The sequence below is a fragment of the Clarias gariepinus genome, chromosome 26 (genome assembly GCF_024256425.1).
Source record: "Clarias gariepinus isolate MV-2021 ecotype Netherlands chromosome 26, CGAR_prim_01v2, whole genome shotgun sequence".
Classification (NCBI taxonomy): domain Eukaryota; kingdom Metazoa; phylum Chordata; class Actinopteri; order Siluriformes; family Clariidae; genus Clarias; species Clarias gariepinus.
In genome coordinates this window covers 23,110,265-23,129,917 of record NC_071125.1, presented here as the reverse complement: position 1 = coordinate 23,129,917, position 19,653 = coordinate 23,110,265, and the positions used below count along the sequence as shown (strand labels likewise).

The following is a 19,653-nucleotide window of genomic DNA, read 5'->3' as shown; positions in this document are numbered from 1 at the left end:
GAATATAATGAGGAGCGGGAAAAGGCGTCAGAGCTCAGGCCACCGGCCAGAGCGGCAGCCGACAGGAAAGCGTCTGGCGTCTGGATGAAAATGGCACGTCGAGGCTGACTGACACGTCAGATTAATACAAGCACCGAGCTCAGAGGTGGCCTCGTAATAACTCTCTGTAATACCGCGGCGCTGGTGAATTCTGTCTCCTGATTGGTCGGGACGGCTTGATTCATTTTCTGTAACAGCAGCTCTGATTCTGTTTCCATAGCAACAGCTCATTCATGGGGGACTGGTACGGCACACGGATTAAAAACGGTGTTTAATCGCTGGTGCGGTGAAGTTTTCTGTAAGGAGATGTTTATTTAAGTCCCGATTGATCTTTTGCAGTCATGTGACTTTGTACAGTATTTTCATTGATAATTAGGTTCTAGGTGTATTTCGGAGACAAGATATTAACAGGAAGGTCACCTGATGCTTTGTCACACAGATAAAAGTGTAATCGAAAGCTTCTGTTCTGCTGATTGTTTTCATATGCAGTATGTCGTCATGGACTTCGTAGCGTATTTAAGAGAAAAACAAGCGTGTGAAAATAAAAGGCATAATAAAAGTGCTTCCGTGACTGGTTTTGTGTGTGTGCTTTCGCATGGGCTTCCAGAAGTGGGCGGGGCCATGGTGAACAGACGTCATAACGTCATTTACGGCATTTCATTTAATTAAAAAAAACTATTTTTTGTTATTTTTCTACAATAGCACAACATGTAGTGTTTCATTTCTTATAGAACACACAGTAAAAAAAAAAATAATGACCCAATAACCATGGCTGCTGAATTTACACACAAAAAAATGCAAAAATTCAATAAAAAGAAAGTTATGATTCATTTAAATTATCAATTCATCTGAAACCTTTTAATGTTTTAGTTCAAACACACGTCCATGTTTTTACTACGTTTTTTTCCCCTCCAATACTATAGAAGGCTCTTATTAATTCCCTGCACCTAAAAACAGCTCCTGGGCCGTGCGTGAGTTTCCAGTGCCGCTAATATCCTGCTATTACTGCATATTAGACCTCCTTTCCGTGGCTCGGTTAGAGAAATGTGTATTCGGAGATACAGTACGTCGTCCCCAACCGCTCTGACCTGATATATTAACGAGGGTTTACAAGGGCATTCAACTACATATGTAAGTTTGCCCTTATTGCTGACCTTACAATGCACTTAGTATCCTGCGCTTGAATAATGCTGTCTTGGCTCCTACGAGCAATTTATTCCGACTAACGACCATCGAGTGGCTGTAAATCAGCGCTAGGTTCTTTTACTACTGAGCTGGTGATTCCGGCCGGCGCGCTGATAGAGACCAGCGAGGAGCCCGTGCCTAACCTTGTATCGGCGCCTCTATTGATTTTAATTAGCCTAATTAGTTCATTATTTCAGAAATCAAACCCGGCATTAATTAAAGCTGCCCTACTCTGCATTAAGGACTTAATATGGTAATGAAGCTGATCAATTATCACTCAAAGTCGTTCGCGGTAGTGCTAGCGAAGCACGAGTGAGTGACCTGGCTTGACCTTTTTTTTCCCCTGCAGCGGTCCTAGGCTCATGGAAAAGCAGCCACGGCTTTACACTGGTCGTGTGATGCAACAGAATCTGACTTTATTTGTAGCGCAAACAACATTGGATCGCTCATACCAAAGTATGTAGGGTTATAAATTCAGCTCTAGTTGTTCTCAGCACTGATGCATCCGACTCCAACTTTACAAAAATGTAGGTTGGCTTTTGCAGCCCCAAATCACGTTACAGCACCTCTGCTCCTCTGAGCACGCTCATAACTTTATCAGACATGATTTGGCATGGCTGACCAAATAACGATCCTGAACTGACCTGCAGACCCGACATACACTCCAAATTATTCCAAGACTTCTTTCTACGAAAGACACTAGGCTCTAAAACGACAGCAGCGATTCTTATTCCCTCCTGCACTCGGAGCTAGCATGCTAAACTGACATCCCGTCTTCGCCCCGTCCTGATTGCGTGCAGGAGCAGAGCTATAAAGATCAAAGGCAAAGCTGAGGAATTGGAGCGAATCCTGATTGGAAGAAGATTCTGGAGGTGTTCTGGAGAAAGGGGCTTTAGGGAGTAAAGTGGAGAAGTGGGAGCGGGGGGGGGAATAAGGACTGGAGGGTCCCTCCGGAGCGCGGGGGTCAAGTGGAGCCCGGCGAGCGGCATCAGGGCTGGAAATGAGGCCCCATGACGGCTCGAGGGATCAAAGCCTCGCCGCGGTTGATCCCTTATGCCCAAAGGAGACCGGCCAAGGTGAGGACGGAATTAAAGAACCCTGAGCTCGAGGGAGGAAAATGAGGTTTGAAAAAATAAATAAGGGGCCACCCTACAACTTTAGGATCTTAAAAAAAAAAAAAAAAAAAAACAGATGAAGAAACGTTAATATATGACTCACGTCCAGGCCTTGTGCGCGCTGAGCCTCTTGGATTACTCGCGTAAGGGTTCGAGTGTCAGCCTTCAGCTGCTGAATCTCAGCTCTCAGGCGCTTGTTGTCATCCTGGAGGCGTGTCCTCTTATGGTCCAGATCCTGCAGGAGGGAAAAGAAACGCTCTGCTTCATCCATTACACACGGCTGTAAATCCGGCCGTGCCTAGCAAACAGGCTTGCCTGAGCTCTGGCGCCATCACATTCGATGCTTTTGGATTCTAGAACCTGATTAGTCAAAAGTTGATAATTAATTTTTGAAAGAATCATATAAATTAACTAGTTTTGATACAATATTATTTCTATAGTAACATGAGGTGTAAATATAAAATTTTTGATACGGTGAAGATATGTTAGGAGACATTAAACATTTGGAAGGAGTCTCCAGTGCGAGTGCTTCAAGACAGAGGAGTTTAGTCGTTGTGGTTTCTCGTTAACATTCTCATCAATTTTAAGTAAAAGGGGAAGAGAAGAAAGAGGCCGGTGAAGAAACAGATGTTTACAGCTGCTATAACATAAGCGAGAACTTGTCACGAACGTTTTATAACCATTACTGTAACACCAAATGTATTGTAAGCACTGTTGCATATAAGAAGAATGGAACACATCTGAGATTGCTGTAAAAGCAAAATAAACATCTCTTGGGTATGAACAGTCCAATTTTATTTTAATAAAGTTTAAAAAGGAGCGCATCTATTCGGTACATTTTCTATGCAAAATGACAGCACTGACTGGTGAAAACCCCACTGCTTTACATCCTAACCACGCAAAATGCGCAAATAAATCTGAAATTCAATCAATGGCGGCATTCAATCACTGCATTTTTTTTTTTGCTTCTCGTGTTACACTGCGCGATGCATTTCTTTACATTTCGAGAGCCGTATAAGCAGCATTTAATCCTCTGAATCTATTCAATTTGCAATTATGTACATTACAGTGACGGTTACTACAGTCAAGGGACACCGGGCTAATGTGCTCGTGGGACAGAAGAGCAGCAGTTTTTCCTCCAATCTAATTCCAGCGATTAACAGAAAAGCCCATCGAGCAATATGAATATGAGAGTCTACAATAAATTCCACCCGTACGCGCGCGGATACAGAGTCGTTTAGTTAATGAACTCGCAGGAGTGCAAATACTACCGAGTTCTTTATCATCTTACAATCCATGGAACGGGATTACTTTCGGCTAAAAGCGCTGGACATACGGACGTCGCTTGAATGTCATGCTATTAATAAACAAGAGACATGGTGGAGAGAGTGACGTTTTGGGTTTTTTTCGAGTTGCGCTGGAGCTACGAGGAGAATGGAGCAAACTAGCAAAAGTTTTTTTTAAAACATTGCGCTCTTCATTTATTATCTTTTTGGCTTTACAGTGTTGTAAAAAAGACAATCTAACTTTAAGTTTCATTAAAATATTGTTCAGTTATAAAGAATGTGTTAATAAAATATATTCGTAGTGCTAGCCAAGGTGAAGGTGCGTGAGCTTGTATGCACAAGGCGGCAGATAGCACTTTGCTCAGAGTGGGCATTTAAAATAAATGTTTTTGAGCAAATAAGGGGATCTTAATAAGAATAAGAAATAAGAAGTCCTCTTCTCAGGACGTTCTCGTGTCTCTCAAAAAAAGAACTGGCCTACAAGGGAGGAAAGTCTTTTATATCAAACTTATATCAAAACACTGTTAGTGAACAAAGAATATTTGGCCACAACACAGTGAAGATCTTAAGAATGGATGTTGGAAGCTTTTATTATGAACATTCAGGACGTTTCGTGCACGCTCAAATTTAACCAGCTGCCTCTTGCCTTTCAGTCTTCAGCAAAAAGTCTTAAAATGAAATAGCACGCACAATGCAATATATATATTTAATATTTAAGTATCGACTTTTTTTTAAACAATGCTGGGTGAGAAATTTCACTCATGTAGCTCAAGTCCAAAAAATGAGCTAACAAACGTCAGACACTAGAAGAAAATGTTATGTGCATTTTTTGGGGAGGGAGCGGCGCTAAAGATTAAAGAGGGCTGAGGTGTTGATAATCATAAAAAATTAACAAATAAAATAAAAACAGACATAAAAAAAATTGGTACACACTCTAGGAGTACTTAAAAGTGCCTTTAACTTTGAGTACAGCATCAACACACGTTTGCGCACTTCAGAAAAGAAAACCTCCATAGACGTGATAACCTGGTGATTCAGTACATTCAAGTCGTCAGCTGACTTCATTTTATGGCCACATAATGCTGCTGAGTCTAGACATGAGTGACTGAAGATCATAACATAGATCATAACAATGCCTCCATGGAATAGGCTCAATCTGGACTCATCAGGTCACATGACCTTCTCCCAATTGCTCCAAAATCCAACCTTTATGCTCCCTAACGAATTAGGGTGTTTTTTTTCTTTTTCTGATGAATCTTACTTAAGAAGAATGCAATCCTGTGAGTTCTCATCACATTGTGTGGGTGTGTGTGTGTGGGTTTTTTTTTTTTTTAACCTACTTCACCAGGCATTTAAGTCACACCCCATTTATGATATATTTCGGGCCACGTTTCTTAAATTCGACGCTTCAACATTTTCCAGGCTTTCATAATGTCTTGGACAGCTCTTAACTCAATACCTGTCTGAAAAGTGATTTTTTTTTTTGGCCAGACAGTGTTTCGATTTTAAAGTAAACCTTTTAGGCAAATATGAAAGCAAAGCTCACCGAAGCTACACCACCATGAAGTACACATGACGATATTAGTTATTATTCAGTGCTGACAGGCCGTCAGGTTTTAGCGCTGTGCTGAGTGAGGGGTTAAAATTTAAACGCTGGTAATTAAAGTGTGAATGCTGCTTTCTATGAATAAAGAGAAATCAATCTGCAACTCCTGAACTAAAGAAAAATAAATAATAATAATAATAAAAAAAATAAAAATAATTAAAAAAAATTTTTTTTTAAGTTCACTTTATACAGTAGCATGTAAGTGAAAAATGTTGTGTGTTTTTTTCTTCTTCATTCTTTTGGTTCATCAGTTTTTACTGCTACTACTTTTAATTTACATTATTTTATTTGAAGCTTTTGATCATAGCCGACTATTGATGTGGACTGACTTTAATAAATACTAGAAGACTAACAGCTCTTTATAACCTTGTAAAACAAACACAAAAGGTGAAACACGAAGTAACGGGTTAAAGTGGCCAATACATCTGTGATAAAAAATAAATATAAAAATAAAAAAACATCATTAATGCACAGAGCACTCTGTATGATTAAATCTACCTGGAAGGCCAAGCGAGCCTTTATTCCACTGCCCATGAACAGCCCGTGTCACTTAACATATGGATGCAATCCTCACAGCAATTTTTTATTTATTTATTTATTTTTAAACGCTTTTATTTTCTTTCCTGAAGCCTGCACGAGTCAGGGCACAGCTTGCACACAAAGGGCTGCAACCTGACGGCGTACGCGAAACACGTGGCTCACGTTAATGCCTTCTTTCGAAGTCTGCAGTTTCGCTTTCAAGTCGGCGACCTTCTCGCTCGCTTCTTTCTCCAGATCCTCCACAGTGTGGACCAACACGCGATTTTGGTCGCTCAGGTCGTTTACATATGAGTGCAGGATCCGGACCTTCATCTACAAACAGACAGACAGACATGTAACTGAGACGCTCCTGTATACCAAGATTCATTCACGCCAAACAACCGGAACACCGAGTTCAAGGATAAAATCTTTTCACAAAGATCCTTCATTTAAAAGTAAGGCCATGGCCGTGGTACGTGTTTAAAAAAAATACTTGGAGGAAACATACATTGGAATCAGAATAAATAAAAATGATATACAGTTGGAATTTGCGTCAACAAAGACCAGAGCTGTAGTTATACCTGCTTAAGCAGGAAGATGCTGTGAATCGATGCACACCTTAAATTTTAATACAACACAGAAATTCTGTTTGTTTATCAGTTCTCTGACATGACCCGTTAATTTTCCGTTTCGTTCATTATCTGATACTTCTACTAGGAATGCTTTAAACTCCGCCCACTACCCAATCACATCACATCAGATTAAATAGGCTATTAACTCTTTCCTGATTTTTCACTTTGCATATTTGTTAAACTTAAACGATTGAGATAATTAAAACAAATTTAAATACAAAGATATATAAATACAACATGCAATTTTTAAATGTTGATTTTATTTATTACGGGGAGAAAAATAAAATATCCAAACCTGCCTGGCTCTATGTAAAAAAGTAATTGCCCCCTAAACCTAATAACTGTCAATTGAGGTAACTGGTAACGAGTCCTTCCCATTGCAGTGGAGAAATTTTGGCCCGCTCTTCTTTGCAGAATTGTTTTAATTTAGCCCAATTGGATGGCTTTCGAGCGTGAACGACCTGTTAAAGGCCATTTAAATAGACAAACTGCACAAAAACTGCAATTTGTATTTACTAAAAAATTATCGCGAGATCCTAGATACTTATGAATTTTTACACATCCATTACTTTCCATAATTCATAGAAGTTTCCATTACAGATGCGATTTCCAAAACACTGGTGGTTGTTGGACTTGTGTTAGATTTTATAGAAGTTACTGTAGATGTTTTATAACAATGCTTCACATGTTCATGAGTAAACCATTTTGGGGGGTAAAGGTTCTCATGACTCTATCCAGTTCTTTATTTTTTTTTAAACATGCATATTTATCGCCATGATTCACAACAAGCATATAGCATAATACATTACCTTGGATTGGGGGATTTTTTTCACAATATGACACTGTAATATAACACTGATATCCTGATCAATTATCCGGCCATACTCTGTTCTCAGCAATCGAGGATGCCAGTATTTTTTAAACATTTACAAGCCAATCTGATTAAAAGCATCTGATTAAATAAAGAAAGAAGTAGTACTGAGTAAGGACTCAATCACTTTTCAATACCTTTTTGGCTATTCATATATTGCAACTAGGATTAATAAAACATCTTTAAAAAATCTTCTTACACAAATCTAAATAATTATGTAAATGAAAAACTTTTTTTTTTTAATTGAATCAATATCATGTTTTAATACTGCTAAAAATGTTTAACTTTTGCATGAAATAAGACAAACTATTTATGATAAAGATATTATAAATAAAAATGAACGAATCAATTTTAACGAACCGAGACTCAAAAGATTCGAATCATTTAGTGTAATAACTCAAAGAGTCGACTCACTTCAATGAATCGTTTGAAATATTACTGTTTTTTTAAACAAAAAAAAAAATAAACAAACAAACGGACTTTTTAACACACATTAGGTGTAAGATGTTTATTTCTTAGCTTTAATATCCAAAGAACAATCGAGAAAAAACAAAACCTTTGTTTGTTGTTGTTTTGGTTTCGGATCTTCACCTACCCGCAAAATCTCCTCCTGGGGGCCATTACTTTCACACTCAAGGCGCCTGAGCTTCTCGCCGTACACACACTGGAACTCATTCAACAAACGTTTCACTGATTTCACTGATGAACCGGTGTTTTTCTCCATCTTCATTTAATCATTTTTCACTGCTTGTTTACAATCCTGTCAATATTTGTCGTTGTCGTTGGCTTGCCAACGGCGTCCTTCCGGGTCTCGTAAAAAAAAAAAAAAAAAAAAAAAAAAAAATCCCGCCTCTGGTAAAATATGATTGGCTGAGCTAAGCATCACACACGAAGGTCATCTCGCTGATTGGACACAATCTGACAAACTAACTTAACACCATGACGCGTTCGGTTGAGAACTCAGCTCCGCCCCCAACGCACAAGCTGATCAGTGTTCTGTAAATTCGTCTTTGCCTCGCGGACTCCGGCGCGACACGTGATTGGCTGCGTAAAAACGGTCACGTGGATAAAGCGTGCGCCACGATTGGTTGCTAAGATTCAAGGCGGGGTTTCGGGGAAAGCAACCCGGAAATGGGAGACGGTGTATCATTTCAGCGTGTCGAGTTTAGTCCTTGGTCTTAAAAATGGGTAAATAATCTCATACACACACACACACACACACACACACACGACACCGCATGCTTTACATATATATATATTATAATTGTTAATATAAGTCTGGTAAACAGAGTGTTACAGTGTTTTAACGTTTGTATTTTAATCAGATCCTAATTTGCTGCAGGTGCTAATTTACCTTCCCTGAGTCAGAAACAGATTTACACTGCTTGGCTTTTAGCTTTTACCTTTTTATAAGGTTAATTATGATTTAAAGTTTAATAATTTATTTCTTTTTTGCAGTTAGTTAACTTAGGTAATTATGGATATCTGTAATTGCTATAATGGGGTTTGGAGCATAGTGGTCCTGGTTAATTATGCCTCTATAACAATTCATATTAATAAACTGTGATTAATAAAAAATAGTAGGCGTCACAATGGCGTTGTGCTCAGCACTGTCGCCTTGCACCTCTACAGTCCAGGTTCGATGCCTCAGTGTGTGTGTGTTCTCCCCATGCTTGGTGGGTTTCCTCTGGGTACTCCGGTTTCCTCTCATAATATTTGGCTGATTGGCGTGTTTGTGTGTAGATAAAATGGTATAGACAGTGAGTGAGGAATTAAAATAGTACCTCAATAGAAAAAATTCTAGTATACACATGCTTAAGTAGCTTAACTTTTAGAAATGCAACCGTTCTGCCCTTTATTATACATTGCCTGGCCAACAACAACAAAAATTATTAGGCTGTATCAAGCAAAGAAAACAACTAAGGAGATTTTAAATGACAGGAACTTGGTTAAGAACCCTTCAAACATTACTGAAAGCTGGAAGGATTCAACTTTGTGGAATTAATTACATTGAGAACAGTAGAAATCAGAGCTGTGTTTAATATTAAGAGTATGAGCATTCTCATACACACACACACAATGTGAAGAGAACTCACAACAGGATTAGGAATAAACTGCTGTGTCCGTAAAAATCCACTTGTTAGTGAGACGCATCAGAAAAAAGTCTTCAGTTTGCAAGAGATCAAGACTGGACTTTGGGGTGATGGAAAAAGGTCATGTGACCCGATGAGTCCAGACTGACCTTATTCCAGAGTGATATGCGTGTCAGGGTAAGAATGGAAGCGCATGAAGCGATGCTCCCATCATGCATAGTGTCCACTGTACAAACCTGTGGAGACAGTGTTATGATCTGGGGTTGCTTCAGTTACTCAGGTCTAGACTCAGTAACATTATGTGGAAATAAAATGAAGTCAGGTGACCACCTGAATGTACTGAATCACCAGGTTATCACATCTATGGAGGTAAATTCAATAACATAGCGTTCCAGCATTGCAGATTTTCAATTTAGTTATTAAAGTCACGTGACTTACAAGGTTTCATTTTAAATTCTATGAAGAAAATATGATGATTTACCAGTAAGAACAACACTTTCATCAATATAACCGTTAAGTTGAGGTTCATTGTGGATTTTTTCTTTTTTCCTCAAACTTTAAGAAACAATGCAATATTTCTCTTTTAATTTCACATTGTTCATTATAACTGTTATAAATACGTTTTATTCAGCCTTACGAAACCTTAGACGTCCATCTTTGTTTTTTTCGCATCAGCAGAGCATAAAGAGTCTTCACTCCATAAAATCACGGCCTCGCCGTCTTCTCCTTTATTAACCGTCTTTCGCAGTCATTCTTGCTGCCTCAGCCTTTAAATCTTTCATGAGATTTTAAGTTGTTTTCCTGCAAACTTCTGTACTTATTACTCACGTAGGCTTTGCATCTTCCACCTTCGTACTCACAAAATCAATTAATTCGCTTAAATTATTTATGTCCCGCGCAAACTAGATTAAGCAAAGCTCATATCTTTGTGTCAGACTCACTTTAAAGGCTGTTTCTCAAACATTAACTTTTGCTTGTGCGAGAGCTCGAACAATTAGGAATTAGGGAAATAGGGCCGCTTCGATAAAGCATGACGCATCGCCTCGGACCCCCTCGGTACATTTGTTCACATTCATATTTTATGATGGCACAATTAGTATGGACACGCGGGGAGTAATTTACCAACCAGAGATGACATCAGCTAAAAAGTTTCAAATTGACCTATTTATCATTACGGAATTGATATGCTGCCGTGGGAGTCATCATAGATGCATAAGCCCAAGACGAAATAAAATGAGCACATCGCAGATTAAAAGGCACGAACGTGCTGATTAACGGCACGCGCACGAAATGAAAGGTGTAATGACGCTGCTCGTATATCGCATCGTTATATAAATTGGAGTCATATCGCTAAAAAAGTCGCCATATATTCAAGTTTCACTTCCTCTATCAACGATTTTACGTCCCGTCCTACAGAAAGCCGCGGGTTTTACCAACGCTGGGGTTTTGGATCACAGTGAAGCTTAAACAGTACCAAAAAAATACAATTTAATAATTTTTAAAAAACGAGACGCGGCGGCTCAAGTCGTGTCTCAATTAACGCCACCCTTGACCTGCCATCGAGTGTATACAGTACGTGCTCCTCATCAGTTTCATCACCTAAAGCCTGGGTTTGCCTACAATTCAGATTTGTGTCCTCTCAGTACACGCATCAGAAGGAAACAAGATGGGGCGAATTTTTTCTAAAGCGACGCCTAATTGCACTTTTACTCTCACACCACTTTAACCAAGGGTCTCTGTTCCTCTCTCTCTCTCTCTCTCTCTCTCTCTCTCTCCACCATTGTACCTTTTCACCCCCAGTGGTCAGCGCGTGTGTTTGAATCCCAGCTCTCTCCTATGTAGGTCAGGTCGTCTGATTACAGTAGAGGCAAACACGTAGATCGATTGTGAATTTTGATGATTACATAACGATACATGGATTTTTCTTCTCTCTCTCCCTCTCTCTTTCTATCTACAGCTCTCCAGTTGAAGCCCTGTAAATTCAACTGCTTAATTTTTATAGGCAGCGCACATTGACAAAAGTGTCTAGTTGTTATATATTTGGCAACCGCTTTTGAGTCGGAGCGAACAGGTCAATAGTAATCCCGGTATTGATAGCGCGGGCCTGTAGGAGATGGTACTTGGCCCCAGCTAACGTCTGCGTGATCCTCTAAATCATAATTACATTAATATTGACAGGCCCTTGACAATAGTCACATTACTATTGATAGGTCGCTGTCAATAATATGTTCTCAAATATAACATATTCATTCATAACTTGTAAACTGCTTAATAAAAGCCTTTGAAAGGAAGAAGAAGGGAGAAGAAGAAGGAGGCGAGGACATCGATGACGGGGACACCCGAGCTCTCAGAGTGGACTGGCGGTGAAGAGCTAAACCTAAGCATGAAGTATAATAATATGTTATAATGTTATGACTTGGTTGAATTCACTACACCAGGTTCACTATCTGATTTTCAGAATATCTGGGAAAAAAAACATGACTGTATAATTTGTCTAAAGACTCTAAAAATGGCTATGAAGAAGAGATTTGATACCGTGAACATAACATATAAGGTGAATCCCAATTCTACCCCTTACCCCTACACTTAGCCCTACCCCTCCGTTTGGCGCGTTCACGTGAAGGGGTAGGGGTGTCTCATTTCTCTTTTCGTTGGAGGGGTAGGGCTAAGGGGAAGGGCCAGATAGCCCTCGAAACGAAGATTTTTCGGGACCTCACTTCAAACGAAGGGCTAACAAAATTTTCAAGATGGCCGCTCACTCGAGCAAGCAGACTCGTAAATTTAACGATTTTTTGCCATTAATAAGGATTTTTATGACAAGTTTTTATTATATGTATATTAATTTTAGTATTGTGTTTGTGTTTATGGTGATGTTTTGTAAAAAAACGTTTGCAAAAAAACCGCTAAAGTTTGCTAGCGGATAGCGCCGATTGCGCAATATTACAAAAATATATTTTTATGTCATATACACTTTACTACATGCTACAAACAAATATGAAAGTTCAGTAGCACGGCAGTTTGCCGAGGTTTTGATAATGCATTGTTTGTTTTGCTTACGGCCATACTGTATGTGTACATGTAAATGAACGGATACGTATGATGACGTATAACAGTGTTGTAGTGGTGTCCCATTTCTTAGGGGAAATATTTTAACCCTTCCCCTTTCCACTTCGTTTTAAGGGACAAGGGGAAGGGGCGAGGGGTAGGGGACGGGGTAGGGGAAGGGGTAAGGGGTAGAATTGGGATTGGGCTATACTGTACTACAGCTCTACCACATCGCCAGAGTAAAGATGCACCGATCTGTCTGCTGGTTTCTGGTTCTATTAATAACCAGCTGATCGGACTCGGGTCCGTCAAAGTCAAACTAACATGCGCGGGCTCCCGAGTGCTGCGACACGAAAGCGTTTGTCCGTCACGTGGTCGAATCCCGGCTGATTTTAGGGACCAGATTGGCGGACCTGTCAGAGCGAGGTGCGGCGTACTTCCACCCTTACGTCATTACCGCCATCCTCAGAGTGTCGCAGGACGCTTCGTAGAAGCAGAAAAAAAAAAAAAATTCATACCGTAGTCTCAGAGGGAAAAAGTAACAGGGAGCACTTTATTTTAGGAAAAAACTGAACCAGCCGAGAAAGTTTCAATTAGTGCATTTGCTCAGTATCATAATCTTATATTTCAATGCCATAATATATATATATATATATTGGAGATTTTGCTTTAGAAGATTGCAAATGATTTGTTCGTACCTATTCATGTTTCAGTAATGAAACACAGTAACTCTAATCATGTATTTAAAAATTAATTAAACAAATACATTAGTAGTGTATATTGTTCCTCTATAATCCTGTTGTTGATGCGCTCTAAGTTATTCACACTAAAGAGCGGCATTTTAGTGCTTTAAGTGCAAACATAGTATATAAATAATTTTTTGTTTGTCTTTAATCGATTTTGGAGTCAATGTGCTGATACATGAATAGCCACAAAGAATAAAAAAAGAATCACAATATGTTAAGGAGGGATTAAAGTGTACTATAGCTGCCAGGTAGTAAGCATGATAAATACTACACCTACTGTACCCTTAAAGCTTTAGGAGCATTTTTATCTATTTAAATATTATTCTGTATAAAATTCTGTATTTTTTGTTAAACCACATTAAAAACAGGATGTTATAACAAAGGGGGAAAAACTCTGCTATATGGTGTTTATAACGCATTTATTTATTTCTGATGACCCTATCATGACGTCACACAGTGTATTCATGCTTTGCCAGGCATGCATTACATTACGTGTAATTACTGTTATTTTATTTTATGCATAGTGTCTAAATATACCATAAGCTGCTGCAGCGCTCATAATGCATGTTTAAATATCTTGATTTTGACATCAGCGTATCCATAACAGTGTTATGTCTGTATAACGCTTTTATCTAACGGTGTTGGATAAATAAGTGCTTATTACTGCTTATAACGCATCTAGTCAAGTCTTATGTGAATTGAAACACTTGCCAAGGGTTTTAAAGTTTTATACGTAAAAAAAAAAAAAAAGAAGTTATGTGACCTTGTACAGGTCCAAGGACTTGTGTATGCTTTATAATGCATCTGTGTAACCTGATATTACGGCACCATGTGTGCGTCATAGATCCAATTCAAGTGTTTTGCTTACTTATGCGCATTGCTACACCTTTATAATGCATTGTACACTACATTGTTTGTAATTGTAATAAACTACACGCACGTTACATGTTATAAATGTTCTATACTGCCAGGAATGTCACACAACATAGCTGAGCTTTTCAAGTTAATTATGATAAGATTTTAAAGTTTTGTTAAGTTTTTTCCCTGTGCATGTTCATACGGGATGGATTATGGAAATATGACCAGTGATGCAGGGTTATAATGCACATATTCATGTTTTCACCCACCCCACTTCTATACACACTCTATACTCATGAATATGTAAATGCACGACTTTATCAACATTTCAGTTAAAGCTTTTTTTTCCCTCTTTAAAGATTTAGTCGCTTCCCTGATTTCTATAAGCCCATTTATGTCTGAGATTGTCCTAATCCCATCCATCGATGCACACAAAGAGAAGAGGTGGCCACCTTGGGCCCCGGCCCAAGTGCTTCCGCTGCTTTTAAAAGAGATAAACTCGCTCCAATATTCCGTTAAAAAGTTCTTAGATCGTATAGAAAAGCCGTCAAAGTGAAGCGGTTCCACACGGCGCCTGTTTACCGGCGTGCCAGGCGTGCGCTGTAGGGATAATCTCCTGTGATGTGATTTTGTCCTCAGCTTGAAGCTCCAGAGGGGACAGTATTAAGATGAATTTAGGACGGGCTTTTTTTTTTTTTTTTTAACATATGAAAAAGCGATATCGAGTGAACTGCAGAAAGCACATAACCCGAACTCGTCTGCTTCGTTTGTTTGCAGCCGAAGACGGAAGTGAGACCGCGCCATCTCGCGTCCTGAGAATCAGCCAGCTGGATGCGTTCGAGCTGGACGACGCCCTGGAGCAGCTCGTCTGGACGCAGTTCTCGCGCTGCTTCCAGCATTTTAAACCGGGCCTGCTGACCCGCGTGGAGCCGGAGCTCAAAGCTCTGCTGCAGCTCCTCGTATGGAGGTTCACCGTGTATTCCCAGAGCGCCACCGTGGGCCAGGCGCTCCTCAACATCCGCTACCACAACACGCTTATCGCCGGACAGAAATACAGATCCCTGAGCAGGAAGCAGAAACTGTGGTACGCTTTGCTCACGGTGGGCGAGAAGTGGTTGAAGGAACGGTCTCACAGCTTGTTTCTCAGCCATGGAGCGCAGCCGGGCCTCCAGAAAGCACGGCAAGCCCTAGCGTTCCTTAGCAGCGCGGTTAAACTGGCTAGCCTGCTCAACTTCATGCTCTTTCTCCAAAGCGGGACGTTCCCCACCCTTACGGAGAGGACGCTCGGAGTGAGGCCGGTATTCGTCCGGGATCAGGGCGCCCGCGGAATCAACTTCCAGTACATGAACCGGGAGCTGCTGTGGCACGGCTTTGCAGAGTTCCTCATCTTTCTGCTGCCGCTGATCAACGTGTGGAAGCTGAAGACCCGCGTGTCGGCACTGTTCTCCTCCTCCGATCATTCAAGCCAGGAGGCGGAGTCTGCCGGACGCTCAGAGTGCGGGATTTGCTCTGAGTGGCCCGTCATGCCGCACCGCATAGGGTGCAGCCACGTCTTCTGCTACTACTGCATCAAAAGCCATACGGCCGCCGACGTCTTCTTTACGTGTCCCATATGTGGCGCCGAGGTCTCCGCCGTACAGCCAGTCAAATTTCAAATAGAAATGGCGCACATGCAGCAAACATGATGATGATTATTATTATTTATTACATATTTTTTTCAGTAATTGTTTATTTGATTTCTTTTTTTCTTCACAACAAGTCGTCGACGGTAACCATATCCTGAACTTGTGTTTGAATCCCCGGAGACGTCGCTGATGAAAGACACCAGCTTGTGCCTTTTTGTCGGCATGAAATATGCAAGGAAAGGCCGACGTGAGAGACGAACTCGATGATGCTTAGTTTCAAATTAAAACGATTTCAGTGGCTAATTTATTCCTGCTCATTAAAGTTTGATGGGGGACTCGGGTATCAGAGGTCCACTTTTCCTCTCCAGCGTTTGCAGACGGCGCAAATGAATAAACATCAAAACAGCTTGAGCGCCTGCACGTTTGCGTCCCCGGTGAAGTGTGAAATTTGCACAAGATCAAGGAGAGGCCATGATGGGATGGGATGTGGGATGCAGGGTGTGTGTGTGTGTGTGAAAGGGGGAGTATTTTTGGGTGTATGGATTGACGGCGTAATCTCCTTGGCCTTCTTAAGACGCCAGTAAACTGTAACCAACCCTAGTAGGTCTGTGCTTTTTTTTTTTTTTTTTTCCCCTTTAACCCATACCATGCACTAATCCCAATAATAACAGCAAAGACGGTTATTTATTCTGGCGTTAACCTTCTCCAATGAGCCATGCCTCCAGCAAAATGCACCCAAGTGGGCTCAGGCCTGCTGGAAACTCCCACCTTGTTTTGATCGCATGGCCTTAATTGCTGATTTCGGAGGCAATCAATCACGACTCCGGGCGGGAAGGAGCCCGTGGTCTGTTTTGTGCATCTTTTGAAATTATTCTCCTGAAGTTCCTCGACAAAGAGAGCGCCGAAGTCTTGCTTTGAGCTTGTTATGCTAATGCGCGAACGCCAAACACGACACTGCAGCCTTTGTTTTCATTCAGGATTAAAAGATTTCCACTGAAATGTCTTCTCCCATCATTTCCAAACACATCCACCAAAAAAAAAAAAACTCGTAGGGAATAAATAAAATAAAAATAAAAAAGAATAATAAAAAAAGTGATATACAGTATATTCTTACTGCAGGTTTGTCTCAGCAACGCACGCGGCTATGTTTTAACAAACGGGAAAGGTTTGACTGTAACGCGCGCTCGTCGCTGCGTACATTACGTTAATGCGCATTTATGCAGCCCGGACGTGAAAGGATTACTGTAATTCAACACTCATAATGATGAATCACAAATGTCTTTGACATTTCGCTTTCTTTTCAGCGCAGGATGTACACATGCCGCTTGACTTCCTTCCTCTTTTTTTTTCTTTTCTTCCTTCCTCTTTCTTTTTATTTTCTCTCGGATACTTGTATAATACCTGATTACACAATGATAGCTCTTTTTAAGTTGGGTAAGTGTGTGTTGTGTGGGTGAGGATCCTGCAGGTGAGACTGGGAGAAGTAGTGAGTAAGACATGGGGGCGTCAGAACTCAGGATAAATCCGTGCAGATCGGCTTTTATTCGTGCACATTTTTGTTTTAAAATTTAATGCCCTGTTGGGGCAAAAAAAGTTTCTTGTCAGTTCTTTAGGTTCTCAAAGTAGCTTTCTAAGTTTAATGGCACTGTTGAAAATCCTAACCTTCCCACACCAAAGTGGGTGTTTCCTCCACTCTAAGATCTGATCCCTTCGTTAATTTGATAGACAAGTCTTTACTTGAAAAATTGTCCTTAGCATTAACCAAAAACTTTATTTAAAAAAATAACTTTGAATGATACCTAAATATGGTTTAAAGTGACCAGTGAAATTCAATAATTAATAAAAATAAATAAATAAATAAATAAAAAGAATTGCATTTGATAAGCTGTGCTAAAGAAACAGTGTTTAAATCCCGCCTTCATGCTCTACGATTGGCTTGCATTTCACACAAGATTTAACCAATCACACATGGAGACCAAATATTTAGAACCAATTATAACACGATGTGAAAATTGTCAGACAAAAAAAAAAAAAGTATAACTAATCTAACTGAAGCTTGTGAGCAAATTGCCGCTTGTTATTTTTTGGTAATTTTCTTTAAAAAAAATAAAGAGGGCAGAAAAATAAAGAATGCTTCTAAAAACAACTAAATCATATTACATTATTTGGAAAACTGCCTAGGGATGACGCATCTTACACTGACCCGGATAAAAGTCTCACCCCAATCTGGTCAAAGGTCAAGTTTTTACAAGATTGCACAAATTTCTTTTTATTTTAATTATACATTGTTTTTCCCCTCTTCTCACATCCTTTATGAACCCCACTCTGTTATACCTTTTATTAATGTCTCTTGGAATGTAATGAGATTTTTTTTCCACAAGTATTAAAAATCTGATTGTTTCCTTTATAAATACATTTTATACAAAAAAAAAATCCTTAGCAATTAAACGCAGCACAAATTATTGTGAAAAATGTTGAACACCTGTTTTTATGTTGTTGTTGTTTTTTTTGAGGCCAAACCGAGGAATCCCTAAGGGTAGAGCGTTGATCGGAACGCCCGCAACCCCAACCATCCTCTTTACATATTTTCTGTAAGGGCTCACGACATTCTGTTTAGTTGCACAAGTTACACAGCATTTCTGAGTTTATTAAATATTTCGAGTAGGTTTTAATCCTTCAAAATCTATAAGAAATACTGTGTAGCTGCTTGAGACAAAATTAGTGCTGAAGAATCAAATGGAAAACTGAGCACAGTGCCCAAAAACAGGGCTACCCATAATTCACAGCGGGTAATGAACCTACAGTTAATGCTGTTCCTTGAAGAGTTCCTTCGGTGGTTGAAGGTTCTTACTTTTCCTATGCATGCACTGCTGGAATTGCTGCAGAACAGACGACATAATAACGGAGTGATTGAGGGAATGGGTTCAGACAGAACTTGTATATTTTTAGGATCAGCGGTTTGTCAGGGCTGATGAGACGACGATGTCAGGTAGCGATAAAAACAGGGAGGAAAAAAGTTACGTTCGAATGTGAGTATAAAATTCAAAAACTCTTAAAATAAAAATAATAAATAAAAAAAGCAATGTGTTTTCATAAGAGCACCACCTTGACAAATAAATGTGTTCATCCCTTCCTACATTCTTCATCTGATTTCTTTCAGAGGCTAAAAGTAACGAGGATCCGCTTCAGTCCTGGTAGCGATGGCATTTAGCTTTTGTAGCCGAGCTGAACTGAATTTTGACTTTACCTGCACTAAATATAGATGCCCTGTGAGGATCTCTGAAAGTTTGATGTCTTGCTTGGTTTTTCACCGTTTTCTCCGGTGTTGGAGTTTCTACACATAGCACAAACCCTGAAGCACTACAGCGCCTTGGCAAAACCTTACACCTTCTGAATGCCAAAAACTATTTACACCAGATTGAAAGAAAGAAAAAAAAATTATATATATATGTCTACAGACAAAATACACAAAAAGTGAGGAGTAAAAGTCACCTCGTACTGTTACAGGAAAAGTGTTAGAAATGGAGCGAAGTGCTGAAGCAGGATCGCAGTTACTAACTCGTTGGTGATGATTTTCTTGTAACAGCATGTCCTCAAGTGTGTTATTCCCATACAGTATAATCAGAGTGATTTTATTTTTAAAGTATTTCTTTCATTTGTTATTAAAGAATACTTCATCTATTTATAGGTATAAAAAATTTGGGGTGGGGTGGGGGGGGGTGGAGTTAAAATACATAAATTAACTGCGATTTATGTTTCAACACTAAACTGTTCACACATTAACATATCGGTGTGGGAGGAGCAAATTATTTACTAAGTTTGTTTAGAATTGTAACATTCGGAACAAACCTAATATACATAAATATAAATGTAAATGTTGTAAAAATTTTCAGCCAGACTCTTTATAATTTTACAATAATAAACCAGAAAAAAATATTCTTATTCTTTTCTTATTCTTTTCATCTCTAGTACTTTTATTGGAAAATTCTATTTCAATTTAATTGTACTCTCACTGGTAGAGAAATATTTTTTC

The 19,653-nt window shown here is 39.5% G+C and overlaps 2 protein-coding genes across 4 annotated transcripts in view; one reads left to right on the top strand and one right to left on the bottom strand.

Moving 5' to 3' along the window:
* The window catches only part of LOC128513951 (myosin heavy chain, striated muscle-like), a 142,196-nt gene extending 134,142 nt beyond the window's left edge, over positions 1-8,054 (bottom strand). For 2 of the 3 annotated variants that reach the window (XM_053487528.1, XM_053487529.1), the window contains exons 1-3: positions 7,849-8,054; positions 5,934-6,083; positions 2,443-2,574 (exon numbers count right to left, since the gene is read on the bottom strand). In XM_053487528.1, the coding sequence (XP_053343503.1) occupies positions 2,443-2,574; positions 5,934-6,083; positions 7,849-7,983 (417 nt within the window). In that variant the 5' untranslated portion in view covers positions 7,984-8,054. Of the gene's footprint in view, positions 1-2,442; positions 2,575-5,933; positions 6,084-7,848 lie in introns of those variants that run through there. The other variant, XM_053487530.1, reaches the window with a different exon arrangement.
* Positions 8,055-8,370: 316 nt separating this feature from the next.
* pex2 (peroxisomal biogenesis factor 2) lies at positions 8,371-17,297 on the top strand. Its single transcript, XM_053487351.1, has 2 exons — positions 8,371-8,441; positions 14,773-17,297. The coding sequence occupies exons 1-2, from the start codon at positions 8,438-8,440 to the stop codon at positions 15,678-15,680; spliced, it is 912 nt and encodes a 303-aa protein (XP_053343326.1). The 5' UTR covers positions 8,371-8,437; the 3' UTR covers positions 15,681-17,297.
* Positions 17,298-19,653: the final 2,356 nt, after the last annotated feature.